The sequence below is a fragment of the Mastigoproctus giganteus genome, chromosome 7, assembly GCF_048544385.1.
Source record: "Mastigoproctus giganteus isolate SK-2022 chromosome 7, ASM4854438v1, whole genome shotgun sequence".
NCBI classification, from domain to species: domain Eukaryota; kingdom Metazoa; phylum Arthropoda; class Arachnida; order Uropygi; family Thelyphonidae; genus Mastigoproctus; species Mastigoproctus giganteus.
In genome coordinates, this window is record NC_143581.1 from 222103313 (window position 1) to 222121471 (window position 18159).

Here is an 18159-nt window from a genome sequence, read left to right on the forward strand (position 1 = left end):
TCGACTAAATATCATTAGGAAGAAAACTTTTTTAATGTATAGAGAGATAATAATTTAATCAGTGTCTTCCCTTGTTGCCTCCTCAAAATTATTGATTATATGCCATCAGATTCAATGGGCCTTACTTGCTTTAGGCCCAAACTTTTTCTAAGAATTCTTCTGTAATTTCATATCACTTCATTGTGCTCAGCTACACTTGAACAGGTTTTTCACACTATGAAGGGTCTTTTTTCTGGAGAGATCAATGCAAAATACCTTTTCAATTCAACAGCAACATCAGCTGGGTTAGTTAAGATAGTGGTTCTCAACGGGGGCTATGCCGTATTTCAGAGGGGCCACTGGTAAAAGTCGTAAAATTGGTGGCCATGGAAAGTTCTCTTCGAAAATAAATTTATTACTAATATAAAAAAAAAATTAGCGAGATCTGCAAGGATCTCACCAAACTAAAGGACAATAATATTATTGTAATATCTTTTGTTATGAACATAATTGTATATTGTGAATAAACAATATTATATGAGTAAAAATTCGATTTTAAATAAAGATTGTAGTTAATAAACTCCTTTTTATTATTAATATTCCTTATATTATAAACATATAATAGATGTTATAAATAAAAAGGGTAGTTGATAAAGTACATATTTATTACAAATATTTTTATTATAAATATTACATTTATTATAATTAAATAATATGAAGGGTGGGGCAACAGAGGTGAAAGAAACTCAGAAGTGGGCCACGAGCAAAAAAAGGCTGAGAACCACTGAGCGAAGATAGGGACTCACATCTGGTGGGTATGGCTTGCACACCTGGGGTCCTGAGCTGGATATCATCATTCTTATTTTTCTTGGTGATTCCTTTCTAATTCTCTCTCTCTCTCTCTCTCTCTCTCTCTCTCTCTCTCTCTCTCTCTCTCTCTCTCTCTCTCTCTCTCTCAGGGTAACTCAGGAATTTTTTGGAATTTCTGGCTGGTGCAGCATAAGCCTCAGGCTTCCTTGCACTATATGGCTAATAATAATAATAAATTACTTCCAGAAACACACACAGCAGCACTCCACCAGGCCATAAGGAAGACAGACAAGCGGTATACCCCACTCAACCTAAGCGAGGAGTCCCCCCCCCAACCAGGAGGTACAAACGAAGCTAGAAAGATGGGCAGAGAAGACTCTCCAGGGCAGACACTACAATGATCTCCATCAGGATCACATAGATAAAACTGCTTCCAATGCATGGCTCACAAGCGGGACGCTCTTCCCCGAGACTGAAGGATTCATGCTCGCCATCCAAGACCAGGTAATCAACACCAGGAACTATAGAAAATACATCGCCAAGGAACCCGGAGTGTCTAATGACACGTAGACGATGCCACCTGGCCTCAGAAACGATCCAACGCATCACTACAGGATGCAAGGTGATCACCCAGACTGAATACACTCATAGACACGACCAGATAGCCAGGATAATACATCAGAAGCTAGCAAGGAAATACCAGTTGCTTGAAGAAAGTGTACTGTACTACACGTATGAACCCCAGGCAGTACTAGAGACCCCAACCCACAAGCTGTACTGGGACCGTGCCATTATAATGGCTAGGACAATACCGCACAACAGACCGGACATAACCCTTGTGGACAAGAAGGAAAAGGCTACCTATCTGATTGACACAGTGGTACCCAACACTAGCAACCTGCAGAAAACCCATTGGGAAAAAAATCAGGAAGTACACAAACCTAAGACAGGAGATCAAAGAGATGTGGCATATGCAACAAGTAATGACCATCCCGATCATCATGTCAACCACAGGTATGGTGCCAAAGACCCTACATAACAACCTAGCAGCAATGGGTCTTCCAACGAACACCTACAAGGAACTTCAGAAAGTAGCAATCCCGAACACCTGTAGAATAGTCAAAGTTCCTCGACCAACAGTGAAACCAGACATAACAACAACCACCCTGTGTACTTGGTAGCAATGCCCGTCACGAGGTGGAATCCCCAATCAGAGAGAAAATAATATAAGAGCAACCATAATAATAATAATAACATCAAGCTCTATGCGGCAACCAAGAAGCAACTCCAGCAACTACTCCGGATCACCGAAGAATTCAGCAAGGACATCAGGATAGAATTTGGTCTAGACAAATGCAAGACCCACACACTGAACCAAGGAAAATTAGTTGGCCGAAACTATCAGCTGCTGACTGGTAAAGAGATCGAAGCTATGACAGAAGGAAAGACCTACAAATACCTAGGGATGATGCAGGCTCAGCAGTTACAGCACAAGGAAATCAAGAAGTGCCTGACCGAAAAATATCATCAGAGACTCAGAAGCTTGCTGAAAGCAAAACTGAATGGAGGAAACACAGTTAAAGCCATAAACACCTATGCAGCTCCAGTACTAACGTACACCTTCGAGATCACAGATTGGACTAACACCAAGCTAGAAGATATCATGTGAAAGACAAGGACAATAATGACCAAGATCCGCCAACACCACCCAAAGTCAGCAGTGGAGGGACTAACAATAGCTCGGAAAGAGGGAGGAAGGGGCCTGATAGAGCAACAGAAAACAGTAGTAGTTAACCTGAAGGATTACTTCAAGAACAACACAGCACCACTCCACCAGGCCATAAGGAAGATAGATAAGTGGTATACCCCACTCAACCTAAGCAAGAACCCCCTTCCGCCCAGACGGCACAAGAAATGAAGTTAGAAAGATGGGCAAAGAAGACACTACAATGACCTCCATCAAGATCACATCGATAACGTTGCTTCTAATGCATGGGTCAGAAGCGGGACACTCTCACCGAGACTGAAGGATTCATGCTGGCCATCCAAGACCAGGCAATCAACACCAGGAACTATAGAAAATAAATCGCAAAGGAGCCCGGAATGTCAGATGACACATGTCAACAATGCCACCTGGCCTCAGAAACAATCCAACACATCACCGTGGGGTGCAAGGTGATCACACAGACTGAGTACACTCATAGACATGACCAGGTAGCCAGGATAATACATCAGAAGCTAGCGAGGAAATATCAGTTGACCAAACAAAGTGTACCATACTACAAGTATGAACCCCAGGCAGTACTAGAGACCCGAACTCACAAGCTATACTGGGACCGCGCCATAATAATGGATAAGACCATCCCGCACAACAGACCTGACATAACCTTTGTGGACAAGATGGAAAAGGTTACCTACTTGATTGACATAGCGGTGCCCAACACTAGCAATGTCCAGAAAACCCATGAGAAAAAAATTAGGAAGTACATGAACCTGAGACATGAGGTCAAGGACATGTGGCATATGCAAGACGTATCGACTATCCCGATCATCGTGTCAACCACCAGTATGGTGCCAAGGACTCTAAATAGCAAGTCTCTCAGAGAACACCTGTAGGATAGTCAGAAATTTCCTCGACCAACAGTAACACCAAACATTACAACCACCCTGTGTACTTGGTAGCAGTACCTGTCACGGAGTTGAATCCCCCAATCAGAGAGAAATAATATAAGAGCAGCAACAACAACAATAATAATAATAATATAGTGCAAGGAATCCAAAGGCTTTTGCTGCAATGGCCAACAAAAAAACAAGTAACAGGAGACACTGCTTCTACAGGGATGGGATACACTTAAATAGAATTGGTGCAAGAATATTTGCTGATGCTATTGATGCAGTGTTAGGTGGGTCAAAAAACTGCTAGCTTGGGGGGGGAATTCATAGCCTAATAGATTAACAGTAGCCATAGGCAGAGGTGAAAGTGATTCTTGCACCGCTTCTATTGGAATGAACAGCAGCCTGGAGAGCAAAGTGTTGGAGATTTAAAGGGCTGCTGGGAGTCATCATGGAACAAGTAAATACATGGACTTGTTAGGGTAACTAAGAGTAAAACAGGTGCATGTATACTTGCATATACACCAATACCAGGAGTACAGTAAATAAATTTAATGTATTTGAGGTGCTGGTCAGATATAAGGACATAGATATAAGGAATGCAGAATTGGAATTTGTGAAGTATAATGTGCACAGAAAGGATAGACAAGATAGAAAGGAAGGGGGGGTCACGCTGTTACTTAAGAAACACATAAAATCAAAAGAAGTGCATCCAGTTTATGTGGGTGGACAGTGCAATGTTGAGACAGTTCGGTGTGACATAAGCACTGGGAAAGCAAAAATGACAGTAGGAGTGGATTATAGGCTTAATGACTCTGATGAATACAACAAACAACTGTACAGAGAAACAGAGTGGGCCAGTAAATCAGATTGCCTTATAGTGGGAGATTAACTTGCTAGATATTGACTGGAACTTGTGAGCTGGTCACTAGCACACTAGGAAGATTTTCTGGATTTATTAGATGATTGTTTTTTAGAGCAGCAGCATGTTCGAGAGGCAACTAGGGGGAGTAATACTCTTAATCTGGTAATCAGCAGTGATTCTTCATGCATTAAGAATCTGCAGATAATGGAACCACTAGGTAGCAATGATTACTGTGTACTGATGTGGGATTTACTCAAAGATGTAACTGTCATCAGGGGTAAAGGGATGGGTTTTTGCTATCATAAAGATGACTACAGTGGTCTCAGATAGTTTTTAAATTCTATACAGTGAAACCAACTGACGATGTTACCAACAGCAAATTTTAAGTGGATTCACGCAATTAACCTTGAAAGCTACTAGGCTTTTCATACCAACTAAAAAATACTGTTTAAAGTTAGGCCTAAATGGATGTCGGATATCAGATAAGCTAATCAGACTAGTGGCAAAGAAGAAAAATGCTTGGGATGCATATAAATTATCTGGAGACACAAAAGCCTATGCTAGATATAAGCTAGTCTGTAATTACTGTATTTTCCCATGTATAAGATGCACCTTAATTTTGGAGCCCGAAATTTGAAAAAAAAAAATGTATTACATAAAGATATTGAACTGAAGTTTTATTCATCATAAAATTCATACAACTCATCACTGTCAAAACTCCCATCCATTAGCTTGTCCTCATCTGTGTCTGATGACGAATCACTGTCTTCATATATTGCCTCGTCTTCAGTTCCATCTATGCCATTTGAAATGCCACACTTCTTAAATGACTTGACAATGATCTCAATCTTGATATTATCCCAGGATCTTTTCACACAGGTACAAACTTCTCCTATAGTTGGTTTCTTCACTCTTCCTGCTGGTGTCAAATTTTCCCCAGAAAACTTCATCCATTGGTTCCATTCGTCTCTCATGTCAGCTTTGAAGGGTTTGTTAATGCTGACATCAAGTGGTTGGAGCTGGGATGTCAAGGTATGACAGCAAGTTTTGTTTTTTGCTCTGCAGCAATCTTCTTTGTATTTTTTTGTTATGTGTGCCCTGAACTGATCAAGCACCAATAGGGCAGGTTTGCGTAAGAGCCCACCTGGTCTCCTGCTCCAAACTTATTTCCATTCACTTTTGCAAACTGGATCACTTTTATTTGAATTCAGCACTGTACGAAAATCTTTTCTGAGCCATTTCTGGGCAGAACGTGGCAAAACGTAACCTAATATACTGGTAACAAGTGCGAAACAATGAGCGCAAAGACAACAAGCGCAAAAAAGCTGGAAATGCAAGTAAAAAAAATCTACAACCACTGTATAAGACGCACCCAGTTTTTAGATCCCAAATTTTTCGAAAAAAGGGGTCTTATACATGGGGAAATACGGTAAGTCACAAAGGAGGATAGCAAGCGAAGGCAGATTACAAGAAATCTTTGGCAAACAATGCAAAGAAAAATAGCAAAGACTTCTTTACTAACTTCCCATGAAGCAAGGGGATGAATCAGATTCGTCCACTTGATATCAATGGTTCAACTGTCGATGAGTTTGCTCAGGTAGCTGAAAAACCGAATAAGTATTTTGTATCTACATTCACACATCAGGAATTCTGTAGAGAACTGCAGGTCAGAAGCTTATCAAACTCTAACAAGGAGCTAAATGATTTTGTAAAAACTGAGAGCAAATAGCAGGAGAAATTGTTGAAGTTAAACATAAGAAAGGCACCTGGGGTGAATGGGAGCTATCCAGTTATATTAAAGGAGGCAGCAAGGAAGTATGTAAACCCTTAGCCATGTTTATGAGAGCATCCATGGACTCAGGGGAGATCTCCATGGACTGGAGATGTGCAAATGTATCCACAATTCACAAAGGGGGATCACAGGGACCTGTTAAGTTTAACTTCTGTTCCAGGGAAAATAATGGAGTCACTGGTTAAAGAAGCACTGCAGGATCATCCAGACAAGGCTGCAGTTATAGTTCAGACAATTTGGGTTTGTTAAGGGGAAGTCTTGTCTGACTTCCAAGTATATGATATCAAAATAATTTTGAAATCATATACTTGGATTTTAGGAAAGCTTTTCATACTGTTGCATATGGAAGACTACAGTACAAATTGGAGCAGTAGGACATTAAAGGCAAGTTGCTGCTATCAATAAAGGGATGGTTGAGTGGGAGAAGACAGAGTGGTAATCAATGGACACTGCTCTTCGCAGGCTAATGTTATTAGCGGAGTCCCACCAGGGTTCGGCGTTTGGCCCATTTTATTTTCTGTATTTATTAATGATATTAAAGAAGGTATATCAGGCTTAATGTCCAAATTTACGGACAATACGAAGGTTGGCAGGGTTTTAAAAGACAGTAAAGACAGTACGCTACTGCAACATGATCTACAAAAGTTGAGCAGATGGGCTGAATTGTGGCAACTGAAGTTTAACATTGACAAAGGCAAATGCTGCATATGGGTAGCAGTAATCCAGAGTAATGTACCAACCATGCGGTACTACACTCAGGGTAGTGGAGATTGAAAAAGACCTGGGGGTAATTGTGCAGGCAGATATGAAGTTTTCTGAGCAGTGGAGACAAGCTGCAAGAGTAGCTCATGGGGTCTTGTCAATGATATACAGGAATTTAGCTAACAGAGATAAGGAGATGATTATACCTTTGTATAAGGCAATGGTTAAATCGCACCTGAGTACTGCATACAGGTCTGGAGGCCTCATCTTAGGAAGGATGTGGAATTGTTAGAATGAGTACAGAGAAGGGCAACAAGATTAGTGAGAGAAACAAAGTGAAGAAAGGCTTAAGTTCTGCAAGTTGCAGCATCAGGAGACTAGGCACCTGCGAGGTGATCTGATTGAGGTGTACAAGGCCTTGAATGGTTTCAGCAGGCTCAATGCTGATGGGATATTTCTGCTTGCTCAGACTAAGAACCTGACGGGGTGTAGATTCAAATTGAGGAAAGACAGTTGTAGAATAGATGTGTGGAAGTTTGCCTTTAGCCAGCAGGTAGTTGATTGCTGGAACAGACTTCCCTCTGTTGTGGAAGTTGATAGCTTTAATAAATTTAAGTCTCAACTAGACAAACATTTGGAGTGACCAGACAGGCGAAATGGAAAGGTTTGTTTTTTTTTTTTTTTTTTTTCGGCTGATGCTGTATAAGCTTGCTTTCTTGCATCATATGCTCCAACTAATGCTAATGCTAAACATTGCTTTGGCCACCTATTTCAACTGGATGCACTGCCTTAGATTTTATGTGCTTCTTAACTAATAGCATGACCCCTCCTCCTTCCTATCCTGTCTGTACTTTCTGTATATATTGTACTCCTTATATTCAAATTCTGCATCCCTTATATCTGAGTGACACCATGTCTCTGAAATCTCAAGAATGTCTGCATTTGATGTCTTGACCAGTATTTCAAATTTATTTATTATACCCCTAGCATTGGTGTACCTGCAATTATAGATAATCGCACCTGTTCTTACTCTTAGTTACCCTAACACAGACCATGTATTTACTTGTTTCATGATGACTCCCAGCAGTTCATGAAATCTCCAGCACCTTCCTTTCAAGGCTGCTGCTCTTTCCAATCAAAGCAGTGCAAGATTCACTTTCACCTCTGCCTGCAGCTATTGTTAATCTATTAGTCTGTGTATCCCTCCAAGCTGGCAGTTTTCCGATCCACCTAACACTGCCTAATTAGCATCAGCAAATATTCTTGCACCACATTTCTATTTAAGTGTATTCCATCCCTGTAGAAGAAGTCTCTCCTGTTAGCAAGCACAGACCATGCTGAGAAAATTCTACCCCATGAGCTTTGCACAATCTCTCCAGGGTGAAATTGATTGACAAGGTTCTTATATAATTCATCCTATCATGTCTGGGCAGAATTGCAGACACTTCAAAATTTAACCCTACCTCACGGCTTTTTTCTAATATTGCTCTGTATTTGTTAAGTAAGTCTGCAGATCTCCTACTCTTAAATGTCATTAGTGCCAATGTGTACAACAATGTCAGCTTTTGTGAAATTGTCAAAAAAAAACAAACACTGTTGTACTGCAGAAATATTATATTCAACATTTTGTGATAAGACAAATTTATTGTTTCTTTTATTTTTGAAACTAATTCTTGGAGAAGTGCAAATGGTGAATAAGAAATATGAAACTAAAGTAGTAAATGACCCTTTAAAGTTGCTGCATGACTGGATACATTTAATTCATTCTATGTGCTCAAAAGTTGTTATTCCAGGAACAAAAATCACCACTGATACTGTAATTGCAAATAATTTAGCTACGAAGCCGTGCTTGTGACTATGAATTCAAAAAAGGTAATATATAATTGCAAACTTTCAGATGAAGGTAAAAAAAGTTTCTTGTTAGTTGGGTGAAGTTACTGGCTGAACTCATAAAACAACTACATCAATGTTTGTGTGAAAATGTTAGTTTTAAAGTCAATGTTGTGTTTAAGTAAAATCAAATGCCTAAATCCTGTAAAGAAAGCCATTCTAGACCTGGCAAAAATGTTCTAGAGTGATGTGGAAAAGCTTACATCAATTGATTTTTATCGTAAAAAATTACATCATGTTAAATGTATTGAACCTCTAAAACAACATGACTTGAGACAAAAATCACAAATTACAGAGATGCTAAAGGTGAAAACCCATCTGAAGATCTTTATCAATTTGTTTTAACAGTACTTTCATTGCCTCATTCTAATGCTGATGTTGAACATTTATTCAGTCATATGAACATGAAAAACACTGACAGGGAGAAAATTGAGTATACTGAGTTATGCAAAGCCATTAGAAAGAGACACAGAGAGGACATAAGAAGATTTAACACAAGAAAAGTAGAACAAGCATTAAGGGAAAAACAAAGGATTTAAATCAGCAGCCATGAGCAGTAATACAGAAAGACAAATGATACTGAAACTGAAGAATAGTGATGGTGTACTTATAAACAGCAGAGAAGGCATAATTCAAATAGCAGAAGACTACTATAGAGAATTATAGTAGCAAGGAGCGAGGGAATGATGCCAGCAGTGGGGAAGATGGATTGCAAAGTAGCAACATATACAACATACCCGATATTCTTCCTGATGAGGTAGAACATGCATTGAAGAAAATGAAGAATCAGAAAGCCCCGGGGGAAGATGAAGTTAGCATTAGCATTAGTAGAGGCATTTGATGCAAGAAAGCAAGCTTATGCAGCACAGGCCAAAAAAAAAAAAAAAAAAACCCACTTCCACTTCACCCCTCTGTTCGTTCAAAATACCTGTCCAGCTAAGCCTTAAACTTATTTAGGCTATCAACCTCCACCACAAGGGATGGAAGTCTGTTCCACCAACCAACCACCCGCTGGCTAAAGGCAAATTTCCGCACGTCTATCCTACATCTGTCTTTCCTCAATTTGAATTTATGCCCTCTCAGGTGATTTTTCTGAGCTAGAGGAAGAATCCCATCAGCATTGAGCATGCTTAAACCATTCAAGGCTTTATACACCTCTATCAGATCACCTCGCTGGTGCCTAGTCTCCAGACACTGTAATTTGCAAAACTTAAGCCTTTCTTCGTAAGAGCACCCCTTTGTTCCATTCACTAATCTTGTTGCCCTTCTCTGTACTCGTTCCAGCAGCTCTACATCCTTCTTGAAATGAGGCCTCCAGACCTGTATACAGTACTCTAGGTGTGGCCTGACCATTGCCTTATACAATGGAATAATCACCTCCTTATCCCTGCTGGAAAAATTCCTGTATATCATTGACAATACTCCATGAGCTACTCTTGCAGCCCGTCTGCACTGCTCCACTAATGCCGGTAACTTCTTTGGCAACTTCTCCACTAATGCCGGTGTCCCCCAAGGTTCAGTTCTTTCCCCAACTCTTTTCCTCTTGTATATCAATGACCGTCTTCCATTGACTGGAAATCCTATCCATAGTTTTGCCGATGATAGCACATTGCATTCAACTTTCCATTTTGAGAAACCTTGTCCAGCTCAATAAGCTTCAAGTTCTCGAAAATCTGCTGCCAATTCCTTAAATGCCGATCTTCAGGTAATTCTCCAGTGGGGCAAAGACAACTTAGTTGATTTCAACCATTCTAAAACTCAATCTTGTCTTATATCTCGCAAAAAGGATTCTTCTGCTCCTATGCTTATCTTTAGTGACACTCCGATTTCTAGGCAAAATGATATATCTCTTTTGGGGATTACCCTGACTTCTAATCTCTCTTGGCACAAGCACATTACAAATATTGCTTCCTCTGCATCTAAAAAACTTGGTTTTCTCTTTCGCTCTCGGCGTTACTTTTCTCCCAAACAGCTGCTCACTCTGTATAAATCGCAAATCCGCCCTGCCATGGAATATTGTTCCCACATCTGGGGTGGTGCCCCCAAAACCTCTCTCAGGCTTCTTGATTCCATTCAGAAGAGGGCAGTTAGGTTAATTAATGATTCATCTCAAACAGAGTCTCTCCACTCGCTTTCTCATAGACGCACTGTTTCTGCTGCATGCCTCTTCTACAGATACTTCCATGGGCACTGTTCTTCTGAATTGGCTTCTATAATTCCCGCTCTCTCTTTCAAAACAGTCCGAACACGTGCCGCCACCAGCCAACATCCATTTACTGTCCAACTTCAAACCCACAGAACCAACTTTTCATCTTCCTCATTTATTCATTCAACTGCCGTTTTCTGGAACAACCTTCCTTCATACGTATTTCCTGAAAATTACAATCTACAGAAGTTCAAGTCCAATATCAACAAATATCTTCTTTCGTCTTCTCAACCTCCAACCCAAGCACGGTACTAAGTACTATAGGTTATAATACCTCTCTTGTTTGGGGTTCTCATAAAAAAAAAAAAAAAAAAAAGTAATTGAAAAGGTGGAGTCATATACTTATCTGGGACAAGTTATTAGCAGTAATAATGATAAATGGCTGGAAGTCAAGAGAAGAATAAATTTTGGATTTGGAATAAATTTCAGGAAATATAGTCACATACTGAAGAGCAATATCCCAGTTTGTCTGAAACGTAAAATAATGAACCAATGTATACTCCCCACCATGATTTATGGAAGTGAAACTTGGGCACTCACCAAAAGAATGGAAGAGAAGCTGAGAACTACACAGCGAAGAATTTGGAACAAATTATATTGGGAATCAGACTGTTAGATAAGAAGAGAAACACATGGATTAGGCAGCAAACTGAAGTAAAGGATATTCTTATCAAAACTAAAGAACTAAAATGGTCTTGGGCAGGACACATAGCTCGAAGACATGGTGACAGATGGACTAAGAAAATAACAGAATGGTACCCAAGAGGAGCTAGAAGAAAACATGGAAGACAAAGGCGGAGATGGATAGATGAAATTCATGTGTTTGTGGGTAGTAAATGGAAGGCCAGTGCTCAAAACAGAGGGAACTGGAAAGTTGCTGGAGGGGCCTTCATCCTGCAGTGGATTGAAAATGGCTGATGATGATGATGAACATTGTAAAATTAAAGTTACATAACAGAATGAAAGTCAAAACTTTCAACCCAATTTAGCTGTCAAATATGGATTGTAGTGACAGGGAAAATTTTGTTGCGATCATGAGTTGCCTGTGAATGTTTCAGGAAAAATCACATTAGATGAGTATGAAATTTGTGTTAAAGTAGGACCTTCTGGAACTGCTGAAGGGCAAATGAACAGTGATAATGACAATTTCACTTTTTTAATGTGTTGCATAATTGGTATGCAATATTTGTAAGTAAAATAAGTTGTTTTATATAGATACATTATTATTTTATATTGACAAATATCAAACAATTTTTAAATATTCTATATTAATTTTTCAATTATTTCTGTCTTTACTGAAAATTTAAAACTGAGAGCATTCTTAATTACCATTTAGCATTAGCAGAGGCAAGAAAGCAAGCTTAAATAGCATAAATAGCATCAGCCAAAAAAAAAAAAAAAAAAAAACATTCCCAACATCCATTCACTCCAAATGTTTGTCTAGTTCTGCCTTGAACTTATTAAAGTTGTTGACCTCCACTACAACAGATGGAAGTTTGTTCCAACTATCAACCACTCACTGGCTAAAGGCAAATTTCCACACATCTATGCGTCAAGTCTTTCCTCAATTTGAATTTATGTCCCCTCAGGTGAGTAATCTAAGCAAGAGAAGAATCCCATCAGTATTGGGCTTGTTCAAACCATTCAAGGCCTTATACACCTCAATTAGATCACCACATAGGTGCCTAGTCTCCAGATGTTGCAATTTGCAGAACTTAAGCCTTTCTTCGTAACACTAACCCTTTGTTCCATTCACCAATCTCGTTGCTCTACATCTTTCCTAAAATGAGGCCTCCAGACCTGTATACAGTACTCAAGGTGTGGCCTGACCATTGCCTTATACAAGGGGACAATTACCCCTTATCCCTGCTAGAAAAATTCCTATATATCATTGACAAGACACCATGAGCTACCCTTGCAGCCTGTCTGCACTGCTCAGAAAACTTCATATCTGACTACACAATTACCACCAGGTCCTTTTCATTCTGCACTACCCTGAGTGCAGTACCACCCAGCTGATATGCTACTCTGGGGTTACTGCTACCCATATGCAGCACTTCACATTTGTCAATGCTAAACTTCAGTTGCCACTTCTCAGCCCATCTGCCCAACTTTTCCAGATCCTGTTGCAGTAGCGTAATATCATTACTGTCATTAACAACCCTGCCAATCTTTGTATCGTCTGCAAATTTAGACATTAACCCTGATATACCTTCATCAATATCAGTGATAAATACAGAAAAAAACAATGGGCCTAACACCGAACCATGGGGGATTCCACTAATAAATTTAGTTCGCAAAGAGCAGTGTCCACTGATCACCGCTCTCTGTCTTCTTCTACTCAACCATTCTTTTATCCATTGTAGCAACTTGCTCTTAATGCCATACCACTCCAATTTTTACAGTATTCTTCAATGTGCCACAGTATCAAAAGCTTTCCTAAAATCCAATTATATAATATCAAAATAATTTTTGCATCCAGTTCCTTTGTGACATCATAGTATCCAATCAAATTTGTCAGACAAGACTTCCCCTTAACAAACTCATGCTGTGTCTGAACTATAACTGCAGTCTTGTCTAGATCATCTTGCATTGCTTCCTTAACCAGCAACTTCATTATTTTCCCTGGAAAAGAAGTTATACTAACAGGTCTGTAATTACTCGTGTCACCCTTTTATCCTCCTTTGTAAATTGGAGACACATTTGCACATCACCAGTCCACGGGGACCTTCCCCGAGTCCAAAGTAGCTTTCATAATTATGGCTAAGGGTTTGCTTACTTCCTTTAATATAACTGGATAGATCCCATTCATCCTAGGTGCTTTTCTTATGTTCAATTTCAAAAATTTCTACTCCACTTTGCTCTCCGTTATTACAAAATCATTTAGCACCCTGCCAGAATCTGATAAGCTTCTGGCCTCCACTTCTCTACAGACCTTCTCATGTGTGACTGTAGACGCAAAATACTCATTCAGTTTGTCGGCTACATCAGGAGGTTCATCAACAATCGAACTGTTGATGTCAAGTGGACCACTAGATGTGCGTTTGCTAGATGCATGTTCAAAACTAAGCATGGATGTATATTGAGGCCTATTCTGTTAAAATAACTTTGTTTCAATATATAAAAATTGGTTTTATTATGATTATAAATAATTTACATAGGAATTAAAATGTATTTTTCACTACTCTAAGCTTCTAGAATTTTATTTTTAATATAAAGAGAAATTTTTATACATGCATGCGTGTAATAAATTTATGAAAATAATTACAGGAAAATTTATGTTTTTAACACTTTATTTAGGGCCAATTACTGTAATTTTAGCTCCTTTTTTTTTGATGATCATATAGCACGATTTACAAACCTCAAATGGCAATGCTGGTTGGCTGCTGGTTAACTGGAGACCCTTCAACATATGTTATTGGGTGTAACCTGCTCAGCACAGGTACTGATTTTTTAGTGAAATGAAGTAGACAGTCACTATCTGTTACTGTTTGTTATTTGGTTTATAGGAGCATTGGCAACTAAGGCCACATTTCTCGGGGATATGCGGTGGTCATTCCCTGACCTTTCCGCATCCTCCGTATTTGGCGGTCACGGGCTCGAACCCCGGTCTAATCAAGAAGCGTGTGCCACGCACTGCTGCTCCTGCCCACCTGGCTATGGAAGTGCCAGAGTCACTATCACTCCCCACTGTAGAGCATGGTGGTTCTCACATCTAAGCTTCAGCTTTCAACTAAAGCAACAACTCCATAAGCAATGGAAGCAATCAGGCAAAATTAATGATAGAACAGCCTTTTCAAGAGCAAGAGCCATTTTCAACTGCCATTTTCAACTGTCAAAAATCCCAGGCTATCAAGAGTTATTTTGATTGTTTGCTAATAATTGGTAAGATACCATACAAAGAACAAACCACCAGTTTCCCAGAGCAACTTGAATCCCAAGGATGGATTGACTTCATAACCAGATTTGAAGACATCACGGGATATAGCAGCAACCTCAACCACATATTCAATCATTACAAACAGGACTCTGACATCTATCATCATATCTAAACACCAAATCTTGGCAACCTTGAATTTAATGCCATCCTCTATAGATGTGGGTGCTGATAGAATATTGCAGTTCATGCTGAAATGCCTGCGACCATATATCATCCAGCCCCTTGTTATCATCTGCAATGCAGTGCTGACCAGACACATCTTCCCCCATCAATTGAATGTCTATCTTGTAAGGCCACACTGAAAATAAGAATGTCATCATTGGAGAAACACTTCAGACCCATCTCCAATTCCTCATATCTCCTGAAACTACTAGAAAGGACCCACCCTCCTTCCAAATTTAATAACTCACATATTCCCAGATGCTCCACCACCACAAATTCATTTTTCATTACCAAATAGGTCCACCATTATCAATCGCCTTGCCACCACCCACAGCATCCTTACAGCATTTGAGAGAAAAGAACTCCTCATAGCCTACCTCGGCACCGAAGCAGCTTTTGAAGCTGTTCAAGTACCTGCCCTCCTACAACTGCTTGAAGACCACTACTCCATAGGCGAGGAAGTATTACATTTCCTCTTATCACTCCTTCTCAACCATAACTATCATACTCCATTATTCAAAAAAAAAAAAAAAATGGCAGCCCTTTGGTGGTGAACCTATACCAAGCAAATATCTACATGTGTACCACAAAGGAGAGTCCTCTTGGGTACCTTCTTTACTGCCATTATCTCCCCTTTTATAAGCCAGAGAACAGATGTAAAGTCTCATGCGTATGTGGATGATTTAAAAATACTGACCACCATCCAAGCGAATGCAGACCCTTCTAGGATCATAGAGGAAATTAATAGTGTGCTCCTCACACTAGCGAGCTACCTGAAACAATATGGCCTCAACATTAACCCAGCAAAGTCAAAATGTATGCTGTACTCCCTGAAGAAAGAAATAACACCCATCTCACCCAACATCAGTGGAGTTTCCATTCCGGGTGTTCCATATCATTTAGAATTATTTTATTTTATTATTTTTTTTTTTGGTAGTTGTTGGCACATAGGCTTCTATGGCCATAATGCACCTCCCACGGTTTTTGCAGTACTTTGATCCAAGCCCGAGGTGGGAATCGAACCCGAGACCTTTGGGTTGCCAGGCAGGCACTTTACCCACCCGGCTAGCCCGGTCGGCTATTTAGAATTATGGGGTTGTCTTTAATGCAAAACCGAGATTCAACCAGCATACTGACAAACTCATCAGTTGTGCGGCACACCAGAAATGGAAAGCGAAACAACACCTGCATTACGTCTCAGACAGGATCAGAGCAATAAAATAAGTCAGGACCATTATATACTCCCTGCTACTTTATGCGGCTGAAATCTGGGCATCAGCAGAACCTACGATCAGAAAACCTATCTGGGCAGTGGAATATTGGCTCCTCAAATGGGTAACCTACAAACATAGGTTTGTAGGTTACCCATTTGAGTTCATACGGCTGAAATGGCCCAAGCCCTAGAAATCCCCAGGCTGGCTCTCCTCTCTCTCTGATGAAAAAGACTGGTAATCACAGTAAAAATGTTGACCAGTCTGATCACGTCTCCTTCATTCTGGGATCTCTGTGGATGGAGGTTTCCATGTGCCCAGCTCAGAGCCACCCCAACTATTTGCCCTCTTCATTCACACCTCCACCGATCAGATCGTTAATTACCATACCAGATGCTCGGACGAATCCAGGACATTGATGCCGACATTCAGAAATTTGCTGTCAACCGAAGATATAGACATAAAATACTTAGCCTCACACACCCCATAGACCATGATTTGTCAGCTGCATCTACCAATCACCTTAACTAAAACAGGGAATGATAACCCCGGAAGAAGTGGTGCCACCATCTCTTGACAAGCCGTTACAACCCATTGCAACTGTCTAGACGGAAGTGAAATTACATCGATGCTCCCAGTAAGGAATATTCTACATTCGTTCAGACAGTGTGCAAAGGAAAAGCCTTCTTCTTTATTCACATCCAAAGACAGCAGACCCTTCATCACCACTTGGAGATCCCTGTGAATTAACTAATGAGCATAATGGAAAATTAGTCCTGGCACTGCTCTCTCCCATGAACTGTGAGGACAATAGTCACTACTATAAATCGTATATGTATCAGTTGTCATTTGGTTTATTTAAGTTTAATGCTATAAATCTCATGGTATGCCATCTTTGTAATGTAATTTGTTTAATGCCAGATGTAAATTAACGGCACCCTATATCATTTAATGTCATCTTATTTTGGTCTTTAATGTCTTATGTTATTTTAACACTTTTTATCTGTAAACCCATGGAAAGTACAACACTATTCTACCTTGTAACCAGCTACAATCAAATGTTGTTGCAATAAAGTCTCTCTCTCTCTCTCTCTCTCTCTCTCTCTCTCTCTCTCTCTCTCTCTCTCTCTCTCTCTCTCTCTCTCTCTCTCTCTCCGCATTTACAAATTTCTTAAACTATAAAATAATAAGACTGCAAGTATTCAGACAAAACCAGATATAGGAAATTCATTCCAAACAGATTAAAAACACACTCACTTCTCTGGATTTTGGGCTTTCTAATATTACACTACGGAAATGACGCTTTTCTTCAAGTTCACCACCAAAGGGCTGCCAAACTGGACTTCTGGGTTGTCTCTCACCTGATTTTTGTTCACCACTTTCTTCTGCTTTTCTTGCAACTGATGGAGAAGCACTGCCAGGCATCCATACTTAAAATGAATATATTTATCATGGTTAAAAATCAAGTTAAAAAAGATTTATATGCTATAAACATCTTAACTTTCTTTATAAGGAAATAAAAAAAAAAAATAATAAATTTGCAGTTAGTATACTAATGAACTTCGTCTAGTAAAATTCCATTTTCTGGAATACTGTTTTAACTAAACTGTAATTTTTTCACAATGAAATGACTGAATGGTAAAGAAGATTTAATTTTGAAAGTAAGTTTATTTTCTTAGCAGTATATTTTTAAGGTTATTATGCAGGTTCAAATGTTATAAGAGAAAGACCTCACTGTACATTAAGGAAAACAATTTCAGGTAATGACAGTTTAAAAAATGTAATTTTTTTGTAAAGTGTCATTAGGAAAATGTTTTTCTTTAATGCAGAATGAGTGCTTTTCCTTATTACATAGGTTGCACTAAAAGTTTAGCAGGATTTGATTTGATCATAAGTAATAAACTATGTGCACTGAAGTTTTTAGTTTCAGGTGACTCATAGAACTGGGAGATTCCACATGAAGAGATGGACAAACTAAGAATATGCATT

The 18159-nt window shown here is 39.5% G+C and overlaps 1 protein-coding gene across 14 annotated transcripts in view; it reads right to left on the reverse strand.

Annotated features, from left to right (window-relative positions):
- LOC150083714 (uncharacterized) overlaps positions 1-18159 on the reverse strand; it is a 448219-nt gene that overhangs the window by 256402 nt on the left and 173658 nt on the right. For all 14 annotated transcript variants that reach the window (XM_090378158.1, XM_090378157.1, XM_090378156.1 and 11 more), the window contains one exon: positions 17428-17600. In XM_090378158.1, coding sequence (XP_090234284.1) covers positions 17428-17600 — 173 coding nt within the window. The remainder of the gene's footprint in view (positions 1-17427; positions 17601-18159) is intronic.